At 38.0% G+C, this 19886-nt stretch overlaps 1 protein-coding gene across 13 annotated transcripts in view; it reads left to right on the forward strand.

Annotated features, from left to right (window-relative positions):
• Positions 1 to 17298, forward strand: part of KIF13A (kinesin family member 13A) — a 73018-nt gene extending 55720 nt beyond the window's left edge. For 4 of the 13 annotated variants that reach the window (XM_083746837.1, XM_083746843.1, XM_083746847.1 and 1 more), the window contains 10 exons: positions 4 to 180; positions 767 to 859; positions 1054 to 1206; positions 1529 to 1606; positions 2021 to 2065; positions 2664 to 2775; positions 4859 to 5007; positions 5474 to 5578; positions 12807 to 13872; positions 15775 to 17298. In XM_083746837.1, coding sequence (XP_083602963.1) covers positions 4 to 180; positions 767 to 859; positions 1054 to 1206; positions 1529 to 1606; positions 2021 to 2065; positions 2664 to 2775; positions 4859 to 5007; positions 5474 to 5578; positions 12807 to 13872; positions 15775 to 16058 — 2262 coding nt within the window. In that variant the 3' untranslated portion in view covers positions 16059 to 17298. The remainder of the gene's footprint in view (positions 1 to 3; positions 181 to 766; positions 860 to 1053; positions 1207 to 1528; positions 1607 to 2020; positions 2066 to 2663; positions 2776 to 4858; positions 5008 to 5473; positions 5579 to 12806; positions 13873 to 15774) is intronic. The other 9 variants (XM_083746844.1, XM_083746846.1, XM_083746838.1 and 6 more) reach the window with 3 other exon arrangements.
• The last annotated feature ends 2588 nt before the right edge of the window (positions 17299 to 19886 follow it).

Genomic DNA, 19886 nt, shown 5'->3' on the forward strand with positions numbered 1-19886 from the left:
TAGGTTTCGGCCACTGCTGCATGGGACCCTTCTGTGCATGATTCAGTGCACTTGAATAGGGTAACACCTCAAAACGAGAGAATCTATTTGATTGTGAAAATCACAGTCCAACTCAGCCACCCTGCTGCAATGGAACTTGTGCTACGTAAAAGAATTGCTGCAAATATTTACAATAAGCAGGTGATGGATGAATTCTGCTTAATGTATCTTGTTTTGACTGTATTTCTTTTTTGTTGACTTAACTGTTGGGATAAAATTTAGAAATAATAAACTAAACCAGGAAGTATGCACATACAATGCTGTTTTTTAAAAATAAAAAACCACAGAAATGTTTTATTGATGTTTAGTTTCGTTACTAAAGGAACATGCAGAATAACAAAAGGAACATAAACAAAGGAAGGTATACAAAGCTTGATAAATGTTTAAATAAAAAGGTTAGCTTATGGTTGTAGTAATTTACATTCCAATTTATGCAATCAAATAAAGGTGTTGTTCATAATGTTGCATGTGTTGATGGAGGGTGAAAACAATGTTCAATTGTTTTTACAAAGTAAAATAATACCATGTTTCTTTTAATTTTTTGCCATTCCCAGTGAGGTATTGGGTGGTATGAAAAATATGCTAAGGAGGCTGAATTGGGATGCCAGGATGAGAGTTAGCCCCTACCCCATTGCATGTGACCTGAACCTGCAAGAAACCATTTTCTTAGCTTGCTTTAATCACACTATTCATCATATGAATACTTTACTCTTTAATTCCCCCCTAGAGTTTTACCCAGAGTCTCAAACGAAGAATATCTTTGAAGAATATATGGTATGCTTGTGGTGTGGCCTATGAAATAGTTTCAAATATACCAAAGGTAAATTCTACTGTACTTTTTTCAATAAGTTAGAATAAATGAAAAAATCAAAGTAAAAGAGATTCCTGTAAACTGCATCCTCAAAGTACTGTTTTAGGCATTCTGAAGTGGCATGTGTATAAGGACTGCATAACGTTGTGTTCTGTTTGTGTCCCAGTTTTTAAACAGATTAAATTAAACAGTTTAATTTTTAGGCCACAGAAGAAATTGAAGATCGGGAGACACTGGCTCTGATGGCAGCCAGAAGTGAAAATGAGGGTGCATCTGATGGTGAAACTTACATTGAGAAGTATACTCGTGGAGTGTTGCAGGTAGAAAACATTTTGAGTCTTGAACGATTAAGACAGGTGAGTAGAAAAAAGCTTCAGGCCAAATTAGTTTAGTTATTGTAAAACAATTGCCACAAGAGATGTCTCATATTTCCATTTTCTTTACCTTTACTATCAGAATGCTGGCAAACGTTTAATGTGAACTTGCTCTTGGGATGCAATTTTGATATAATGTTCCATTCTTTATCTGTCTTCAGAGATATCAAACCTGATTAAAGTAAAAATGATTTTTCTGTATTAATAAATATACCTTTATATATACTTTCTGAAGTGAGTTTTAATTGCCTAGATCTCTATGTGAAACTACGGATTTCAATTTACTCATTCTATCTTAACACAGGCAGTCACAGTCAAAGAGGCTATTTCTACTAAGACTCGACACATGCAGCGGAGTGTCAGTACACCAAATGTCCACAATGTAAGATAATTTTTCAAGGTGAAAGACTCACATATTACTAAAAATGTTAAGGTTGTAGACAAAACGTATTCATTTTGACCCTGGATAAATTGAGATTAATCAGCAGAATAAGTTGTCATAGGGAAATTGTGGCATATTCTACGTATTCCAGTAGTTATTTGTCAGGGATCATTTAGGTTTAATGCTCCTTTCCTACATGCAAGTATAACCCTCCTTTCCTTTAAATGCAGGATATACAGTACATAAGTGTTCATGAAGTTCTATTGCCATGTTTATCAGTCTTTTGTTTATTTCAAATGCAGCCTAGGCTTAGCAGTGGGTGAGGAGACTGCAGTTCTCATGTGAAGGCCAACCTGCTGCCAGGCAGGCTGATAGCATTCATTGGGCTCATATTTATTTATTATTGTGTTTTAGGTGTCCTGTAGTCGATTAGATATTTCTGGCTGTGATGAAGATAAGGTATGAACATTAAGTGAGCAGATGTGGTGGCACCTTTTCGAAAATGTAGTCAAATAGACTTGCCTTTTCCTTCCTATTTGATACAAGAAAGCCTTAACTTTAGTCTTCATTAATAATGATAGGTTGTTTAGAACAGGAATGTATAATCTGATGCATTACTAACTCGAGAAAATCAAGTTGAGCTGATCTCAGGGTGCTTCACAAAATAAAATATGAAAGACTGTCAGTTATTTCTCTGGTGCAGGGGCATGTGGGGGTGCAAAAAAATTCTCAGGGTAGTTAGTATTGAATCAATTACCAAAAAAGTCCTAGGTATCTTCCCTGTGAAATAGGAGAGATTACGGGGTATTTTTGTAATAGATTTTAACAAAATAAGACTGTGCTCCATGGAGCAAGTACCACTGAATGCATTGGGGATATACTTCTGAATAAAATGCACAGGACTGAGTTGCATAAAATAAATTTGAAAAGTTTTGGTAGTAATAAAAAGCATATATGTGTGAGAGAACATTGACTATTTTGAAAGGATCTGAACTCTTTTTTGTAGCTTGAAAATGAACATTTTCCTGTTTCTTTTCTTGGTTGTTTATGACTTTAGGGTTGGTCAGAAGGTCATCTAGATGTATTAGATTGTTCTTCCAGTTATCAAGATGTATCATGTTATGGTACTTTACCCAGAGATTCTCCTCGCAGAAGTAAAGATGCTGGTGGTAAGATTTTTATTGTGTTTAGTTTTAATTGGGTCAATATATGAAATTATTAATATAAAGGGTAAAGGGTACTCCTGCCTGTACGGGCCAGTCGTGTCCAACTCTAGGGTTGCGCGCTCATCTCGCTCAAGAGGCCAGGGCCAGCACTGTCCGGAGACACTTCCGGGTCACGTGGCCAGCGTGACTAAGCGGCATCTGGCGAGCCAGCACCAGCGCCGCACACAGAAACGCCGTTTACCTTCCCGCTATAAAGCGGTACCTATTTATCTACTTGCACTTAGGGGTGCTTTCGAACTGCTAGGTGGGCAGGAGCTGGGACCGAACAACAGGAGCTCACCCTGCCGCGGGGATTCGAACTGCCGACCTTGTGATCAGCAAGTCCTAGGCACTGAGGTTTTACCCACAGCACCACCCGCTGTCCCTCTTGCAATTCTAGATTGCTATAAATGGCAACAGAGTATTTTAAAATGGACTCACTATTAATATATTATTAATATACACACACACATATTCATATATATATATATATATATATATATATATATATATATATATATATATATGAATATATATATATATATGATGCAAAGGGTATTTCCCTCTGTTCTACTGTCTTTAAATTCTTGTGGTAAATGTGTATGTGTAAAGCAGCATTCAGTCCTAACGGATACAGTGTTTTAATCTGCTAGCAAAGGCTATTTCTCCCATGATGATGAAGGTTAGCTTGTGGGTGCTTTGCTGCTGCAAGGGCTGAAAACAACTATCCCAGCACCCTTTAAGAAGGTTCTGAAGTAAAAATGGGATGTGCCTCTCCAGACCAAGCACTTAGGATCATATACCAATAAATTTTATCTCCTAGAACGAGCATTATTATTTTATATAGTAGAATCAATGCACATAGTGCTTTATGTAGTGATATGAGCAGTGATATGTTTAGAGAAGCTTTTAATGTACGCGCATTACGATATTTTTATATTTTGTTTGAAGCTGCCCAGAGTGGCTGGGGAAGCCCAGCCAGATAGGCGGGGTATTTATTATTATTATTATTATTATTATTATTATTATTATTAGACAGTTTCTCCCCTGAGGAGTTTACAAAAGCAGAGGAAGAGAAGTAGGAAAAGAAAATGTGCACATGCATATACATGACAGCGTAAAGGAAGAGGAGGGAGATTTAGTGATAAGAAGGAAAGAAAAAAATTATATTGGAAGCTGCCTAGAGTGGCTGGGACAATCAAGTCAGATGGTCAGGGTACAATTATTATTATAAAGAATAACTGCTTAAGGAACAAGTGATTAAAATTTGGTTTTAGTACTAATGTTGTAGCTTTGTGACTTACTTTGTTTTAAACTGCCAAATTACATATGAGTTGTTACCTTATGCTGACAGGTACATTATCATTCTCTCTTGGGTTATATTAACCAGCAGCTGCACTGAAATTCTAGTGATGCTACGAGTCATATGTAAATAATTACCACTATGTACTTCTATGAAAGAATGGGAGGCTTTTTCTTTTGAGACATCCACAGCTCATATTTAGTTCTCTTTGAAGTATGTTCTGAATTGCAGACAAGCTTTTTGCTAAACTTTGTTTAAGGAAAACCTTCTTGATGCAAAAGGAGGGAGTTGTAGGTGATAAAGTATGTTTACTTTACAAATAGCAGAGAGCATGCTTTGAGACATGCTGGACTGGTTTGCATATAATCCTATACCTTGAGCAAACCTCTCAAACAGTGTGAGAGATGGCACTGTGGATACAGGAGGAGAGGAAATCAGCAAAAGTTGCCATGCCCCCTCCCCATCACTTAATTAAAAGCCGTTTTCCACGGTGATAAAGTCTGGATCCAACCCTCTCTGTTACTCCACTGTTATTTCGTTGTACAAACAACATTTACCATGAATGGTAAGCAGGGAGATGAACATATTTCATAACATGGCACAAATGAGGATCTAATCTGCTCGTCATCATGGTTATTTCCTGTGGTGCTTTATATCACTTTCTTTTTCATTTTTTACTTATTTTTGCAGTTGATGTTAGAATAACTAACTTATTTGTGTGTGTGTTTATTTTCATTATCCAAGGTTATGTATCAGAGAATCCTCATGCATCAACCGTCAGCCCATTTAAAGCATTTTCTCCACAGCCACCCAAGTTTTTCAAACCTTTAATGCCAGTAAAAGAAGAACATAAAAAGATCTCCTTTGAAAGTCGGCCTCTACTTAGTAAAGAGGTAGGTAGTTAAGAACTATTATAGTTTCTTAATCTTGATTAATTTATGTGCAAGTAGCTATTGTCTTTGCCAGTAAATAACTTGCAGTTTGTATTTGTGATACGGAGAATTTGGAATCCTACATTAAAATTCAGCAATTCCTTTTCTCTGTATTGGAATGATAATCCTATTTCATTTTTGTCTCCTTTTGTTCAGCATGGAGTGTGTTTCTGCTTAATCGTTGTCTGTTAAAAAACAGCTGTCCTGAATTGTCAATTTCTTTTATTAGGCTATAGCACTATTTTAGGAAACGGTTTCATGTTTTCCACAACTGAAAACAAATGTGGTGTTGCATGGATTTCTGTAATTAAGCCATTTAACCTCCTTGCCTGAGTTGTTTTAAAAACATGTCCTCCTGTCTTACTAACATGCATGGGTTTGTAAATACCTTATTTGTGTGATGTTTTGTGTGTCTTAACCTTTGCAGAGCATGCCATCATCTCAGGTACATAGCGCTGGTTGTGTTGTGCCCTCAGGAAGTAATGCCAGTAGCATGCCAGTAGAACACAATAACAAACATGAGGAAAATATTGTAAGTTTTGCATTGGTTTCTGTCATAATGCCTGGTGGTGGTTTAAGGCCCTCTCATGGGGTGTAATTTTTGCTATACTGTAATAGTGAAGGAAACAAGATGTGCATACAATGTGCATGTTGGCTTTTAAATATGTGGCAAAATGCATAATTTGTTACAATTATTTTAAATTGATCATTCATATATTTTGAAATGATCATTCATATATACGTTTTCAAGGGAAAAGGTAGAACTTTGAAGGGCTTATTCACTGGTAAATTCAGAATGTCAGCATTCATGAACTTTCCAGTGCTTCCACATGTTTAATTTGTAGATTGGTTTAGACTGAAAAATGTAAATGTTGAAGTGTACAGCAAAGCAGACTTGCCATTCATTTTCATATATTTGAAATGTCCACCTTTCTTGGCTTCCTCACATAGACAATCAACTTTACAAAATAAAAGTGTTGTATACCTAGCGTTGACACTGAAGTGGATATACTGCAGTCTTGGGTTTAGGCCTGGTTTGGGGACTGAATAAACTTTGGTTGCACTGATGGATGGCCTTTACTAAGAAGTAGATGGAATTGGGACCCTGTTACTCTTGCTTAGTCTTTCAGCTGCCTTTGATACCAGTGACCATGGTATCCTCCACGATAAACTGTGTGGAGTGGGTATTAGAGGCACTGTATTACAGTGGTTCCACACCTACCTGCATAGCTAAGTCCAGAGAATAACATTAGGGGAGTGTTCTTTATCCCCTTGGGGTTCTGACATCTATATGAAGTAGTTGTGTGTGGTCATTAGGAGTTTTGGAGCAGTACACTGATGATATGCAGCTCTATTTATCCATAACATCTGAATCTGGAGAGATTGTGCAAGCCCTGGACCAGAGACTGGATGCAGGCCAATAAATTGTGTTGAACTCTTGTGAAGATTGAGGCTCTTTGAATAGGTGGTTCTCGTTTCCAAATGATAAGCCAGTTGCTTCTTCTGATTGGGGTTATGCTCCCTCTAAAGCATCAAGAGGTGCTCTAGGATACATCTTTGTCACTGAAGGCTAAAACATTTGCACTGGCTGCCTATATGCTACCAGCCCAGGTTCAAAGCCCTTGTGATGATATGAAAGCTGTGAACGGGTTGAGTCCAAGATAATTTAACTACATTGGTAGTTAATCCTCACCACCACCACAAAAGGCATTTTTATACCACTCATAGTCAAAGTACTTGCTTATTCAGATGCTACTTGACAGCAATTTATGGCCAATTTTGGCTTCTGGAAGCAGATAAGCTTGCAGTTACCTGGCAAGATTCTTAGAGATCAGATCTCTGCCTAGAATGGTAGGTAGTGAAGATAGGCCAGAAAGTTTGAAGCTAAGTGTAAAAGGAGATGAGGAAGAGATCAGAATCAGAAGAGATAAGTAAAAATATCATTTGAGAGGTTTTGGGTGTTGGGAACAAGGAGAAAATATATCTTGAGGTGTACATTTAGCTGTTGAAAGCACAGGAAAACCTTCAGCCCTGGGGGAAGAAGCGTGGAGGGAGATTTAGGGAACAATTGTGTGCCTGGGTATGCTTTATCTTCTGAATTTCCTCTTTTTCCATTGTAGCCTTTATTGGCTTGGCTTGCCAGTTGACCTGAAGACCCCATAGACAGGCCTGCTTTCATATCTTTAACATCTATACAATGTGAGAAATCAGCCAGGATGATTGTAGGGCATGGGACTCAATATGACTCGCTGCTAATGGCACCCAGTGAACCAGTTGTTGCAAGCAAAGAAGCAGCCAGAAAAGTTGGCAACCCTCTAAATTACACAGGAGCCTGGTTAGGGAAAAAAGTTGGTAACCCTTAGTTCTAACCTTTTTTCACTTAATAATTTAGCCACTTAATAGGCATGAACAGTTGTAAATGAATTATTGCCCTTATAAATGGTGCCGTGTTATTTTATATTAATGAGGATCTCTCTTTCTTTCTGGGGTTTTTGATTTCAAGTTTGCCTGATGAGAGGACACAGGTGGCGCTGTGGTCTAAACCACTGAGCCTCTTGGGCTTGCCGATGAGAAGGTTGGCAGTTTGAATCCCCACGACGGGGTGAACTCCCGTTGCTCAGTCCCAGCTCCTGCCAACCTAGCAGTTCAAAAGCACACAAAAAAGTGCAAGTAGATAAATAGGTGGGAAGGTAAACAGCATTTCCATGCGCTGCTCTGGTTTCGCCAGAAGCGGCTTAGTCATGCTGGCCACATGACCCGGAAAATCTCTCTTCAGACAAACGCCGGCTCCCTCGGCCTCTAAAGTGAGATGAGTGCCACAACCCCAGAGTCATCTGCGACTGGACTTAACTGTCAGGGGTCCTTTACCTTTACCTTTTTCCTGATGAGAGAGTTGTAGCATAGCCTTCTCAAAATGTAATCATATTTAATTAACAAATATTCTGTGGTTATTCCAATTTCACCACTACCTTGGAGCTAGATGGCTATAGGTGTCAGTGCAGTGGACCTAAGTCCCAGATTTGTCTGTGAGTAGATACATGGAGCTGCCACTATCCTTTTATGTTATGCTTTGTTTGTGGACAGCTAAGTGAACTTAATTATGGTATCTATTAACAGCATTACATTCTGGTTTACTACACAGCATAATTCATTTCTAGACAAAGAATGTACAGAGAAAGCATTGAGAGGATCTTGCACTTCACTAGTGGAAGATTCTATTTAAAATTATCTACGTTTCTTTTGGTATAAAAACATCAGTTACATTCACTGTTAAAATTACAATTATTTTCATATGTCAACAAACAGTTTTCTTCAAGGTATAGAAACCACATAGACTGCAGAGTAGTTACTTATTGTTGTGTTCACCTGATACTGCCCAAACCTAATTATCCCCTGGCTTTTATGTTTTCTCTGAAAGGATCCTTCAGTGTAGAAAAAGGTTGCAAGAAATTTTCACTTTTCAAGGACATTGACTGGACATAGTGTGCTGACTGTTGATTTCTGAGCTAGTGGAGGATAAGCAAGAAGATTCTGAAATGATTAGACCATGTTGGACTAGTTAAAAATGTCTAATGAATGGTGAGCCCTATCTTACAAATTACTCAGTCTATGTCATAGAAATCAATTTTTAGTGGATAAAACTTAATTCAAGTTCTAACCGGTATAACTCAAACCACTTTTCAGTATTGGCATTGTTCCACAAATTGGATCGTATCATTATATTCAGACTTTACATCCTGCCCATGTAATGCTAAAATTGTTGCTATGCAACTTTAGATTGATATATCAGTGAGAACAACTTAATGTCTCGCCAGAGTGGTGCATGCTCTAGTTATCTCTCGCTTGGACTACTGCAGTGTGCTCTATGTGGGGCTACCTTTGAAGGTGACCCGGAAACTACAACTAATTCAGAATACGGCAGCTAGACTGGTGACTGGGGGTGGCTGCTGAGACCACATAACACCGGTCTTGAAAGACCTACACTGGCTCCCAGTACGTTTCCTAGCACAATTCAAAGTGTTGGTGCTGACCTTTAAAGCCCCAAACAGCCTCGGTCCAGTATACCTGAAGGAGTGTCTCAACCCCCATCATTCTGCCCGGACATTGAGGTCCAGTGCCGAGGGCCTTCTCGTGGTTCCCTCACTGCGAGAAGCCAAGTTACAGGGAACCACGCAGAGGACCTTCTCGGTAGTGGCACCCACCCTGTGGAACACCCTCCCACCACATGTCAAAGAGAAAAACAACTACCAGACTTCTAGAAGACATCTGAAGGCAGCTTTGTTTAGGGAAGTTTTTAATGTTTAATAGACTATTGTATTTTAATATTTTGTTGGAAGCCGCTCAGAGTGGCTGGGGAAACCCAGCCAGATGGTTGGGGTATAAATAATAAATTATTATTATTATGTTAATTATGCTAAAACAAGTATTTTTGCCTTTGGAAAATATATCTCTCACCATAAATGGTCACTTGATAGTGAAGCCATTGAATAAATCTCTACTAAGCATAAAGCTTGGAGAGCACTGCATGCTGTTTTTGGTTATGCAGAAGTCCCCTCCCAGCTGTTTTACTGAACTGAGATTTGGAGATTAACAGATACGGAACATGTAGAAATTTCACAGAATGAATTTCTAAGATCTATACTTAGAACCTTACACGGTACTCCAGTAGTTTGTATTACTGCAGAAGTTGGGTTAATGCCCACAAAGTTCCTCACTCTCATGCTGTTTGTATATTATTACAAGTAGTTTAGAATAAATTGTGATACACTGTTGCAAAAATTATTCTTGGCGCAAAGCAGACACAAATGCAAAAACAGTTGACTAGCTCACTGTGTGCAAATAATGTCACATCAACCCCCATGATACCAAGAACTAATATTTAGCTTGCCATGACCACCCCCTCCAATTATCCAAACTAAATTAAGGGTGTATTTCTATAATAAAGTTAGCAAAACACCCCACTCTTCTATTTATATATATATATTTGATTTTATATATAACATGCTTTTGAAGGTTATTTTCTATGATTTCACACATTTTATCCTGTATGTGGTCAATTCCAAATCATGCGTACTCTGTCTTGAGAAATTATATCAGAAGTATCATTTCAGAGCAATTGCTATTTGTGAAATGCAGCTTGTTGAGGCTTCTCAATATGAACTTCATTTTGTTATTTATACTAAACACAAGAGGAAATTCCTATAACCATTTTCAGATAGTCTGGCCAGTTCTGATGATTTAGCTGGAAAAAACCCCATCAACAACTGATAGAATTAGGTTACACTTAAGAGCTGCTAGAGTTGCTATTACACAGAAATAGACAACATAATTTACTGAAACAAATTCTGCAAACTGAAAATGTGTGATATATGTAAAGATTTGGGCTTTGATCCTAACATCAATTCCATGGGTGGAATGGAGTTCATTTTCACAAAGTGGGTTTTTTCTAAGCCTCCTGAAAATTGTTCCTGAGGCTTAGGGGATTTTCCTAATCAGTATAGCATATGATACAGGGGACTGCAGTAGGAAGCGGGTGGCATGACCCTTTGGTTAAATGTAAGTGCCTTCTGCTTGTACACTATACCTTTTGGATACAAATTCTAGAGTGCTTCTATATAGTTTGCTTGTTTTTACTTTAGGTGTAATTTTATAGGATCACCACCTTCTGTCTACTTGCAATGAGGATGAAGTCTTGCATAACCCACTTTGATTAAAGAACAAATATTTGATTAGTATATATTATTTGCAATATAGAAATCTTAGGAAGCTCTATTTAATCCCATTATACTCTCACAAAAATCCTGGCTAGCACACAGGTGTGTAGTGCTTATCAGCAATAAGAATTTTCAGCTCATCTGCATTACCATTACGAACTAGTTGGCTAGACTAGATCAAGCTTCCTCAATCTAAGCCCTCCAGATGTTTTGAGACTACAGTTCCCATCATCCCTGACCACTGGTCCTGCTAGCTAGGGATCATGGGAGTTGTAGGCCAAAAACATCTGGAGGGCCGAGGTTGAGGAAGCCTGGTTTTAGAGTGTAGAAGAAACTTTGCAATGAGCAGGTGGGTGAGAGGAAGAAGTATATCCTAGGAAATTCAAACAAAGGTAACATATAGAGTGGTATTAAACTAAGTAATTGCATGAGCAGAATGATTTCCATTTGCATAACGGAACTCTGGAATCTCCAAAGGATTGGGGAAACTCGTAGAACATATTTAGGTGGGGGTGGAAAGGGTGGGGAAATTCAATGCAAATATTATAAAAGTTACATGCATTAATTGAAGTAGTACAGAAAGAGCAGAAGCATTCCATTGCATACTTGATTGGGCAGGACATCATCTGTTAATGAGAGCTGATTACTTGTTCTGCATTGCTAGAAAACTAAAAAACTAGAGCGACTATTTATGCTGGTGCTTTAAATAACACATAACTTCAGCAGTATCCAATCCAAATAACTTTATTGTACTAGCTATTGGCCATGACAAATACTTCAGCAGTACAGATTTTGGATTCATTTCATTGCTTTAAAAGCAAAGCAATGCAGACCAATAGTTCCATGGAAAGACACATGTTTTTCCTAGTGCCTGGTAGATTTCTCATAAGCTCCACTGTTTCAACTATGCCAGTATTGCCTATTGTTTAACACCTTGTCTATGAACACATAGTCCAGGACTAGTTTAATAGACTACTCCTATACTACCTTCCCTTCTTGTATCAAAGATTTAAAATCCACATTCATCTTATGATAGATGCAGAAAGATGTTTAGTTCTAAATGTTGTGTATATGGCAGTATGGTGATTAGGATGTAAACCGGGGTGGGCGGTTGAATCAGACTTTTACAAAATATTTTGTAGCCTGCTTCACCACAGTTGGAATCCTGACAGAAATTTGCTGTAATCATTACCCATGGCAAGAATTTTAATAAAGTTCATTTAATCATTATCTTACTCAATTTAACACAGCTGTGCAGGTGGCTAAAAATGGAGTTGCACAAAAACAAATTATTTGTATTGTATAAGAAAAAATAACTGGCTCTACAATCTATACACGGCCAGTGAAACAATATTTATATTGGACCAACAAGTGAGACCTGAATTAGGATCAGACATGCTTAAAATGTAGGGATTAAACTCCTTGATAATGGGGTATCTAGTAGGAATGTGGTATCTAGTACCACTAGCCCAAAATAGCTTTAGACTTGGGTTTTTCCAGCTATACTGTTCCCCACTCCCACCTGTCATACCTCAGTTAAAGTTGGGTGTGGGGTATGCATGAGGAGTTGGCTAGTAAAAGAAAGTAAGAGCATTTCATTGGATGTGCTCAAATTCTTAAGTAGCAAATTGGATCCCAATCATAAGGTGCACACACATACATGCGCACGTGCACACGCACGCACACACACACACACATCTTAATTTCCTTGATAATCAAACTCTTAGAATAAAGTGAATGGCAAGTGTTCTTAAAATAGCCACGTTCTGGCAACATTCAGCATCACCCAAGCAGATTTTTGCTTGTGCAGCAGAACTTCTCCTTCTGTCCTCCCACTTGCAACCCCTCCCTAAAAATCTGCTCCGGAGGGTTGGTGAAAACCCTCCAGAGCAGATCTTTGGGCTGCGCAGGGGAGTGCAGGGGAGGCAAGAGGAAAAGGAATACTCATTGCACAAGTGGGCAGGCATTTATTTATCCTTCATTGATAACTTGTCATGCCTTTGCTTAAAATGCAGAAGTAGTAACTGTAAACCTTTACAATTTTAGCAGGACTCTGAGGATGACGATGAGTTGGAGGCCATTAACAAGAAGCCTTATGTGCCCGAAGAATTTGCTGACTTCAGTGTCTACAATGCCAGCTTAGAAAACAGGGAATGGTTATCCTCTAAAGGAGACTTTGTAAACTCTCGTGTTGTTGAAAAAGAAGTATCTCGTAGTCCTACCATGAGCAGTATTACTAGTGGCTACTTTTCCCACAGTGCCTCTAATGCTACTTTGTCTGATATGCTTGTTCCCTGTAGTGATAGCACAGATCAATTAGCCAATCAGATAAGGGATTTGGATTCTAATGACCATTCTGTAGCCCATCTAACTCACGATTTAAGACCTTCAAACAAGGAGACTTCAGAACCAGAAAGAGACTTGGCAAAATATAAGGTGCTCATGTCACCAGTTAAAGAAAATAGTGCCTTAGCAGCAGAGGTTCCAATGTATGAAAGTACTACTACCATTCCCACACAGTTACAGTGCACAGGTTTGGATTCCTCAGCTAATAAAAACACACCACATGGGATTGAATTTCCATTTCGAGAAGCAACAGTTGAACATACTTCAAATGTTTTTGAGGATCACGCATTTACAGAATTCATGGGTGCTGAAGATGGAAAGGAACTTGAATGTTCTGTAGGTCCACAGTTCTGTTCCAGCAGCTCTTCTAGTCAAAAGAAAAAGGTCTCAACAGCTGGAATGAATTGTGCCTCTGGTTTCTCAGATAATATTTACAACCAGGACAATCCTTTGAGCCATTTGCAATCTGCACCAGTGGGATATCAGCGGTCAAACAGTACTGAAAATCCTTCATTGTCTGTCAGAATAAAAGAGGCTTCATATTGTCAGATGTATGCAGACTCTTTCCTAGCAGATGACTTCATTGGAAAAAATCATTTAGATGTCTCTCATTGTGAAGTTGTAACTTCTGAAGAACACCCTAGTTGGGTGGAAGTGGGGGAACAAGTGTATATTGGTAGTAACAAGCCAGGCATAGTAAGATATGTCGGTCCTGTTGATTTTTCATCTGGTACCTGGGTTGGCATTGAATTACATTTTCAAACAGGTAAGATATGGTCCTTTCCATTATATATTTAGAATCCTAGATACAAGTTGTCTGGTGATATTTGTATATCCCAGTATTTTAGGACTGGAGAAGTCCAACTGGTGAAATTAGTAATGCCTGTTTACTTTTATTCATTTACATCCCACCTTCCTTCCTTCATGAAACTCAAGGCAGCACACATAGGCATTTCATTGGGGACCCTAGAGGATGGGGTGCAAAGTGGGGTTGGGTCCAAACCCTGGGATAATTTGTCAGAAAGATTGTTGTAAACAAAGCTAGTTGATAAAGAATAGAGAAAGCTGCCGCGTGTCTGCTAGGACCAAGCAGATGATTCCATTGTTGTGGGTGTAGAGCGCTGATGTGCAGTGACGAGCTGTCAAATACTATTCCAATACTGGCCCAATCTGCATGTCACAGTAAACCTTTGTTTGTCTTAAATCATGGTTTAATTGGATGCATGTGTCTCCCCTGCCTTGTGTCAAACAAGGAATACTATGGCTTATTGTGTTTTCAAACAAACCACAAATAGACTAGACTCTAGTCACAAATTTCTTGCAAGCTCTTCTCCTAACATAATCAAATATAGTCATACCTCTCTAAAACATCTTTAATTCCAACAATTTTTCTTACAAATTTTAATGATTAAATAAATGAATTTAATCAAGATTATCTCACTTTATGTTCTGGACCTTAATTCACCATATGAGAGGGAAGCATTGATAAACAACTGAGGCAAGAAAATAAACCACCAGCAGCAAGTCAGAAATATACCAAGTATGGGGAAGGGGAAGAAACTGCTCAAAGACCTGCATGGCAGAAGAGAGGCACTTTCACAATTAAACCATGGTTCAATACAAACAGACTTATTGTGTCATGCAAACGAGCCCATTGATTGCTACTGCATATCAGAGACTTTCAAATATATTATGATCTATTTGCATGTCACAATACTCCCAGGATACTTGCACAACCAGGGAATTTTATTTTAGAGAAGATTCATTAGTAAAATTGACAGTTGAAGATGTTGAGACCTGGGAACAGGACTTTTCCCACAGGTTCCTTTAATTAAGGACAGAAGAAATTTATCCATATAATCATGCAGTGCTTAATGGTCAGCAGCAGAAGAAAAATAAGCAACTGAAAATATGCCCAGACTGCTCATGGACACTTATATAGGGCACTGGTTACTAAAAAGTCACAAAAGAAACAGAATTGCAAAGTTGGGACCCAAGGGTCATCTAGTCCAATCCCCTGCAATGCAGGAATCTCGGCTACAGCATCACTGATGGCCATCCAGCCTCTGCTTAAAATTTTAAAAAGAAATGTATAGGTCATTCAAGTATAGTGCACAATTGTGTATTAAATTAGTATGATGCACAATTGATGTGACCAGGCAAAAGCACATCATATATTTCTAGAAATTGCTGAAGTCTCTTTTCCCATTAAGATCATAGAGGAGCTGCTGCTCAACCAATTGGCTCATGAAGGAGTTGAGTAGGAATTGCAGCTTCCAATTTTTCAGATCAAACCACTTTACATACTGCAGAAAATATGAGTGCCACAATATGTCAGTTGCATCTAATTTTGTGTCATTTTAATGCAATCAGATGATACAGTTGGCTGAGGCTCTTGTGTGTGTTTTCTGATCACATGCTTCATCCCGTTTGTGATGTTTTTTGTGCTTCCACCATGCTTGAGGCTTACATCTGATCAACCATGAGTAACACCATTACTTCCTCTTAACCAACTGGTTAGTACAACACAGTAAAGAGTGAACCTTTGTAAGCATTAACCATGGTGAAAGCTAGTATCAGTCTCTATGCTTTAATAAATATTTAATAATTCCTCCCATGGTTTCAAACTTCTGTTAATTCTTACTGGAATTATTTGTGCTTATTTAAGGGAAACATGATGGAACTGTAAAAGGCAGAGAGTACTTCCGCTGCAAACCACGACATGGGATATTTGTTCGTCCTGAATGTGTCACTAAAACACCAGCTCCAACAAAGATATGCAGTAGCAGTTCACGATCTCAGGTATCATCCACCATGGACACACGGAAGAGTTCAGTTCTGCAGAAGTCATCCTCTTCCAAAGCAGAGGCAGAATCCTTCTGTCAATCAGGAGATGCAGCAGCTTCTGCTTTTTCTAGAAAACAGGAGATCAGGAAGTCTTGGATTAACTGAAGCTGCAGTTTTGTTCTTGTTTTTGCACTTGCTGCACACATCACTGTGTAGACATTTTTTCAAAGTAATTGTATAGTTTTTAATTTGTTACTGAATGTTTGAGTCATGGGCATAATTCTCTGGTTCTTTAAAAAAAATAAGTAATATATATATATTGAGTGTGTATCATTTGCCTGCCTAAAGGCAAACATGGCTGCACACTAAATTAAAGTCAGGCTGAAATCCTAAATTCCCTTACCTGGGAGCAAGCCCCATTGAACTCAGTAGGTTTACTTCTGAATTGAAATGTAAAGGATTGTGCTGTTTGTAAATAAAACTGTGAGGTACTTGACCATTTGCTACTTAACACATTAGATTATACAAAATATTGTGTGGGAGGGCAATGGGATGTAAATATGTATCTGAGGGGAAATCTACCATATGCTGTTACTTACCAAAGAACATGTATTAGAATGATACACTTGCTGTTTATATCTTGGGTTGTATTGTATATGTTTGTTTTACTTGATAGCTTGGTGCCATATTTCTACATGTTAACACCAGGCACCATGCTGCCTTATATCCTGTGTTTATTAAGCACACTGAAGAGACTGCTATCAATTTTGTTTTCTATTTTGTCTTCCTATAGGCCTGCCACTGTGCCAATTTGACATTTATTGAAAATATTAACAATGCCTAAAGTTTATGTGTTGGGCATTTTTCATGTGCCAACCAGGTAATCTGGATGCAGAAACAGTATTACTGCAAAGGAGAAGGTGGACAAAATTTTCAACAAATGGCTTTTTTTTTAATGGGGAAAAATACAAAGCAGCAGTAGTGGATCACAATTACAAATCATGCACTGTTTGTTACTGGCAATGACCAATCTCAGATGAAATGTTCAGAAGTGATTTAATCTGTAAAGTTCATTTTTAATTGTGGATTTGTATTATGTGTTCGAAATGTTGGGGAACTATTCCATGTATAGATACTGTCTTGAATATTTGTAAAGTAGAAAATGGTAAAAAGGAAATATAAGAATGGCCTGCTGTATTCTTTATATTTTAGAAAGAAATTGAGATAATGGGACCTTACAGACAAGTTGCTGCTGTTCTTCGATTTATATGTATAGTAAGCTAACTCCTAGTATTTTGCAATTACTGTAAAGTGTAATTTATATTATATTTCTGCTATACTGTATTTAATTGGTACAGAACATTTGTGTGTTAGAATACAGATGGTTTACTTCAGATTTTATAAATGTTTCTGCCTATTTGACTTCATATTCTGTAATATAAGACTTGAACAGATATATTGCTTAATTGGTTACTAATTCATAGCTTCACATATGCTGTATTTACCTTTTATATACATACTGAAAAGATAATACAGTATTAAATGAGGTATATTCATCACTGATCTCATCAAAAGCCCCTGCCAGGTAGTAAATCTTCTTCACATAAATTATGGGAAATATATAATGCTTCATACTTTCAATTTATGAATTGTTCAGATTATTAATATGGCTACACTTCCATTAGCAGTTCTTCATTCCAACAATAAATTTAGCCATACTTCTTTTCTATATTGGCTGCAACATCAGTGTAATGTGGAGTAAACTACTACTGTTCATTACACTAGCCATATTTGGATGTTGCATTAAACTGACATGAATAATTCTAACATTTTTCGGAAACTCTGATGCTCTCCTTTTCTCCTTCCATACAGCCAGGAGGCATTTGGAAACACTTGGTTTTGGTTAAGTATGGTTTGTCTTGTTCAGACGTGACAAACTCTGGATAATTGGCTTATTTTAAATGTCAAATAAATGTTTGTAAAACTGGCTTATTTAAACAAACCAAAATTAATGATAAGCATAATTCATAACTTTAGACAATTTAACAAGCTGTGGTTAACTGAAAGTAGAAGTGAACGTTTCTGAAACCCTCCTAGCCATGTGTGGGGTAGAGGGAAGACTGTAGTCTTGTTCATGTCTTACTAAACTATACAGTGGTACCTTGGGTTACATATGCTTCAGGTTACATACGCTTCAGGTTACAGACTCCGCTAACCCAGAAATAGTACCTCAGGTTAAGAACTTTGCTTCAGGATGAGAACAGAAATTGTGTTCCATCGGCGCAGCGGCAACAGGAGGCCCCATTAGCTAAAGTGGTGCTTCAGGTTAAGAACAGTTTCAGGTTAAGAACGGACTTCCGGAACAAATTAAGTACTTAACCCGAGGTCCCACTGTAGTTTGGATGTATTTGGATGTCAAGCATACTGTGATGAAGTCCTTTATTGCTGAAATAGATTGCTTTTTGAGAAGGTAGGTATGAATACATCAGTATAAAGCACAGAAGTTCTACTGAAACACAAAAATATTCAGAGAGTACTGCAAATTATAGAATGATGACTGCTTAAGTGATCTTAGTGTTCAGGTTACTTGAGCATGTTTCTAAACCTGATTTTGGCAGAAGTCTTCAAAGTGGCATATAGTTTGTGCACACAATTCTATTTATATTATGCAGAGCTGGGACTTTGTTAAGAGCTTTAGATAGAATATTGTCAAATTACTACACTACATGAAAGATTGCTTTTAGTTAATGTACCAGTTATGTTTTGCACTCAAGCTGTCTCATTAAAGCATACGCAATAATTTGTTTTGTTGGAATAGGTAACCTATGTAATTTTTTTAGTCTTGAGGCTGTTGGTCCCTTAGGGGGCAAAGGTTGCAGGGGGGGAGACATACTAACAAAAAATAGATATGACCATTTAACAATTCAAAAATAATGTCCCAACAAATTCTAATTCAGAGTTTACAGACTTTGTAAACTTCATCCTCTTCATTTTTTTGTTTTCATGCAAAAGTTGACAATTTGCAGCTTTGAGACAGCAGAAGCCAAACAATGTTCCACTGTCCTTGAAACTATCAAGTCTGTTTCTTTAGCTATGTTTATCTAAGACTAATACAGATTCATTTCAACTAGATGACTTCCATTTTAACTAAAATGTGGTGTCTGGTAACCTACTAAACTAAATTAGGGTTGCCATATTTCAAAAAGTAAAAACCAGGACACCCCAAGAGTGGCTGAGCTTTATTTAGGAAAACGCCAAAAGATCCAGGACTTGCCTAAGATTCAGGACAAAGCCTTTGAAATCCCATTAATGGGACATATGGGACAGCCCTAACTAAACGTACAATCTTTTCTACATAATTCAGTTTTTCATAAAGCATTCATGTAATTCTGCATTCAAAGTGCTTGGCTATTCAGAAACTTCAGGTCTTATAGCACTGCTCTTTATGTTAGTATTTATCTACTTAAAGATGTTAGAGCTGGTTCCCATTTCACTGATTAAAGCTTTAGTATAAATAGATAGGGACTAAGCCTCAATGTGTAAAATGCAAAATTTCAGCAACCTTCATCCTAGTCTGAACTTCCAAGTGTTTTATTTTAGCTTTGGTATTTTTGAGAGACCAGCCAGTCAGAGTAGAGTGGCTGACTCTCTGGGACAGAGACCTAGTATTTGGTCCCTGTCTTCTGCTTCAGCCCTTAACTGTCAGGGGGCCTTTACCTTAGGGACGCGAGTGGCACTGTGGTCTAAACCACTGAGCCCCTTGGGCTTGCCGATCATAAGGTCAGTGGTTTGAATCCCCGTGATGGAGCCCCCGTTGCTCAGTCCCAGCTCCTGCCAACCCACAGCTGTCAACTTTTCCCTTTCTTGCGAGGAATCCTATTTGGAATAAGGGAATTTCCCTTTAAAAAAGGGAAAAGTTGACAGCTATGTGCCAACCTAGCAGTTTGAAAGCACACAAAAAAGTGCAAGTAGATAAATAGGTATCGCTCCGGC

The sequence above is a fragment of the Podarcis gaigeae genome (genome assembly GCF_964106915.1).
Source record: "Podarcis gaigeae genome assembly, chromosome: 7".
Classification (NCBI taxonomy): Eukaryota; Metazoa; Chordata; class Lepidosauria; order Squamata; family Lacertidae; genus Podarcis; species Podarcis gaigeae.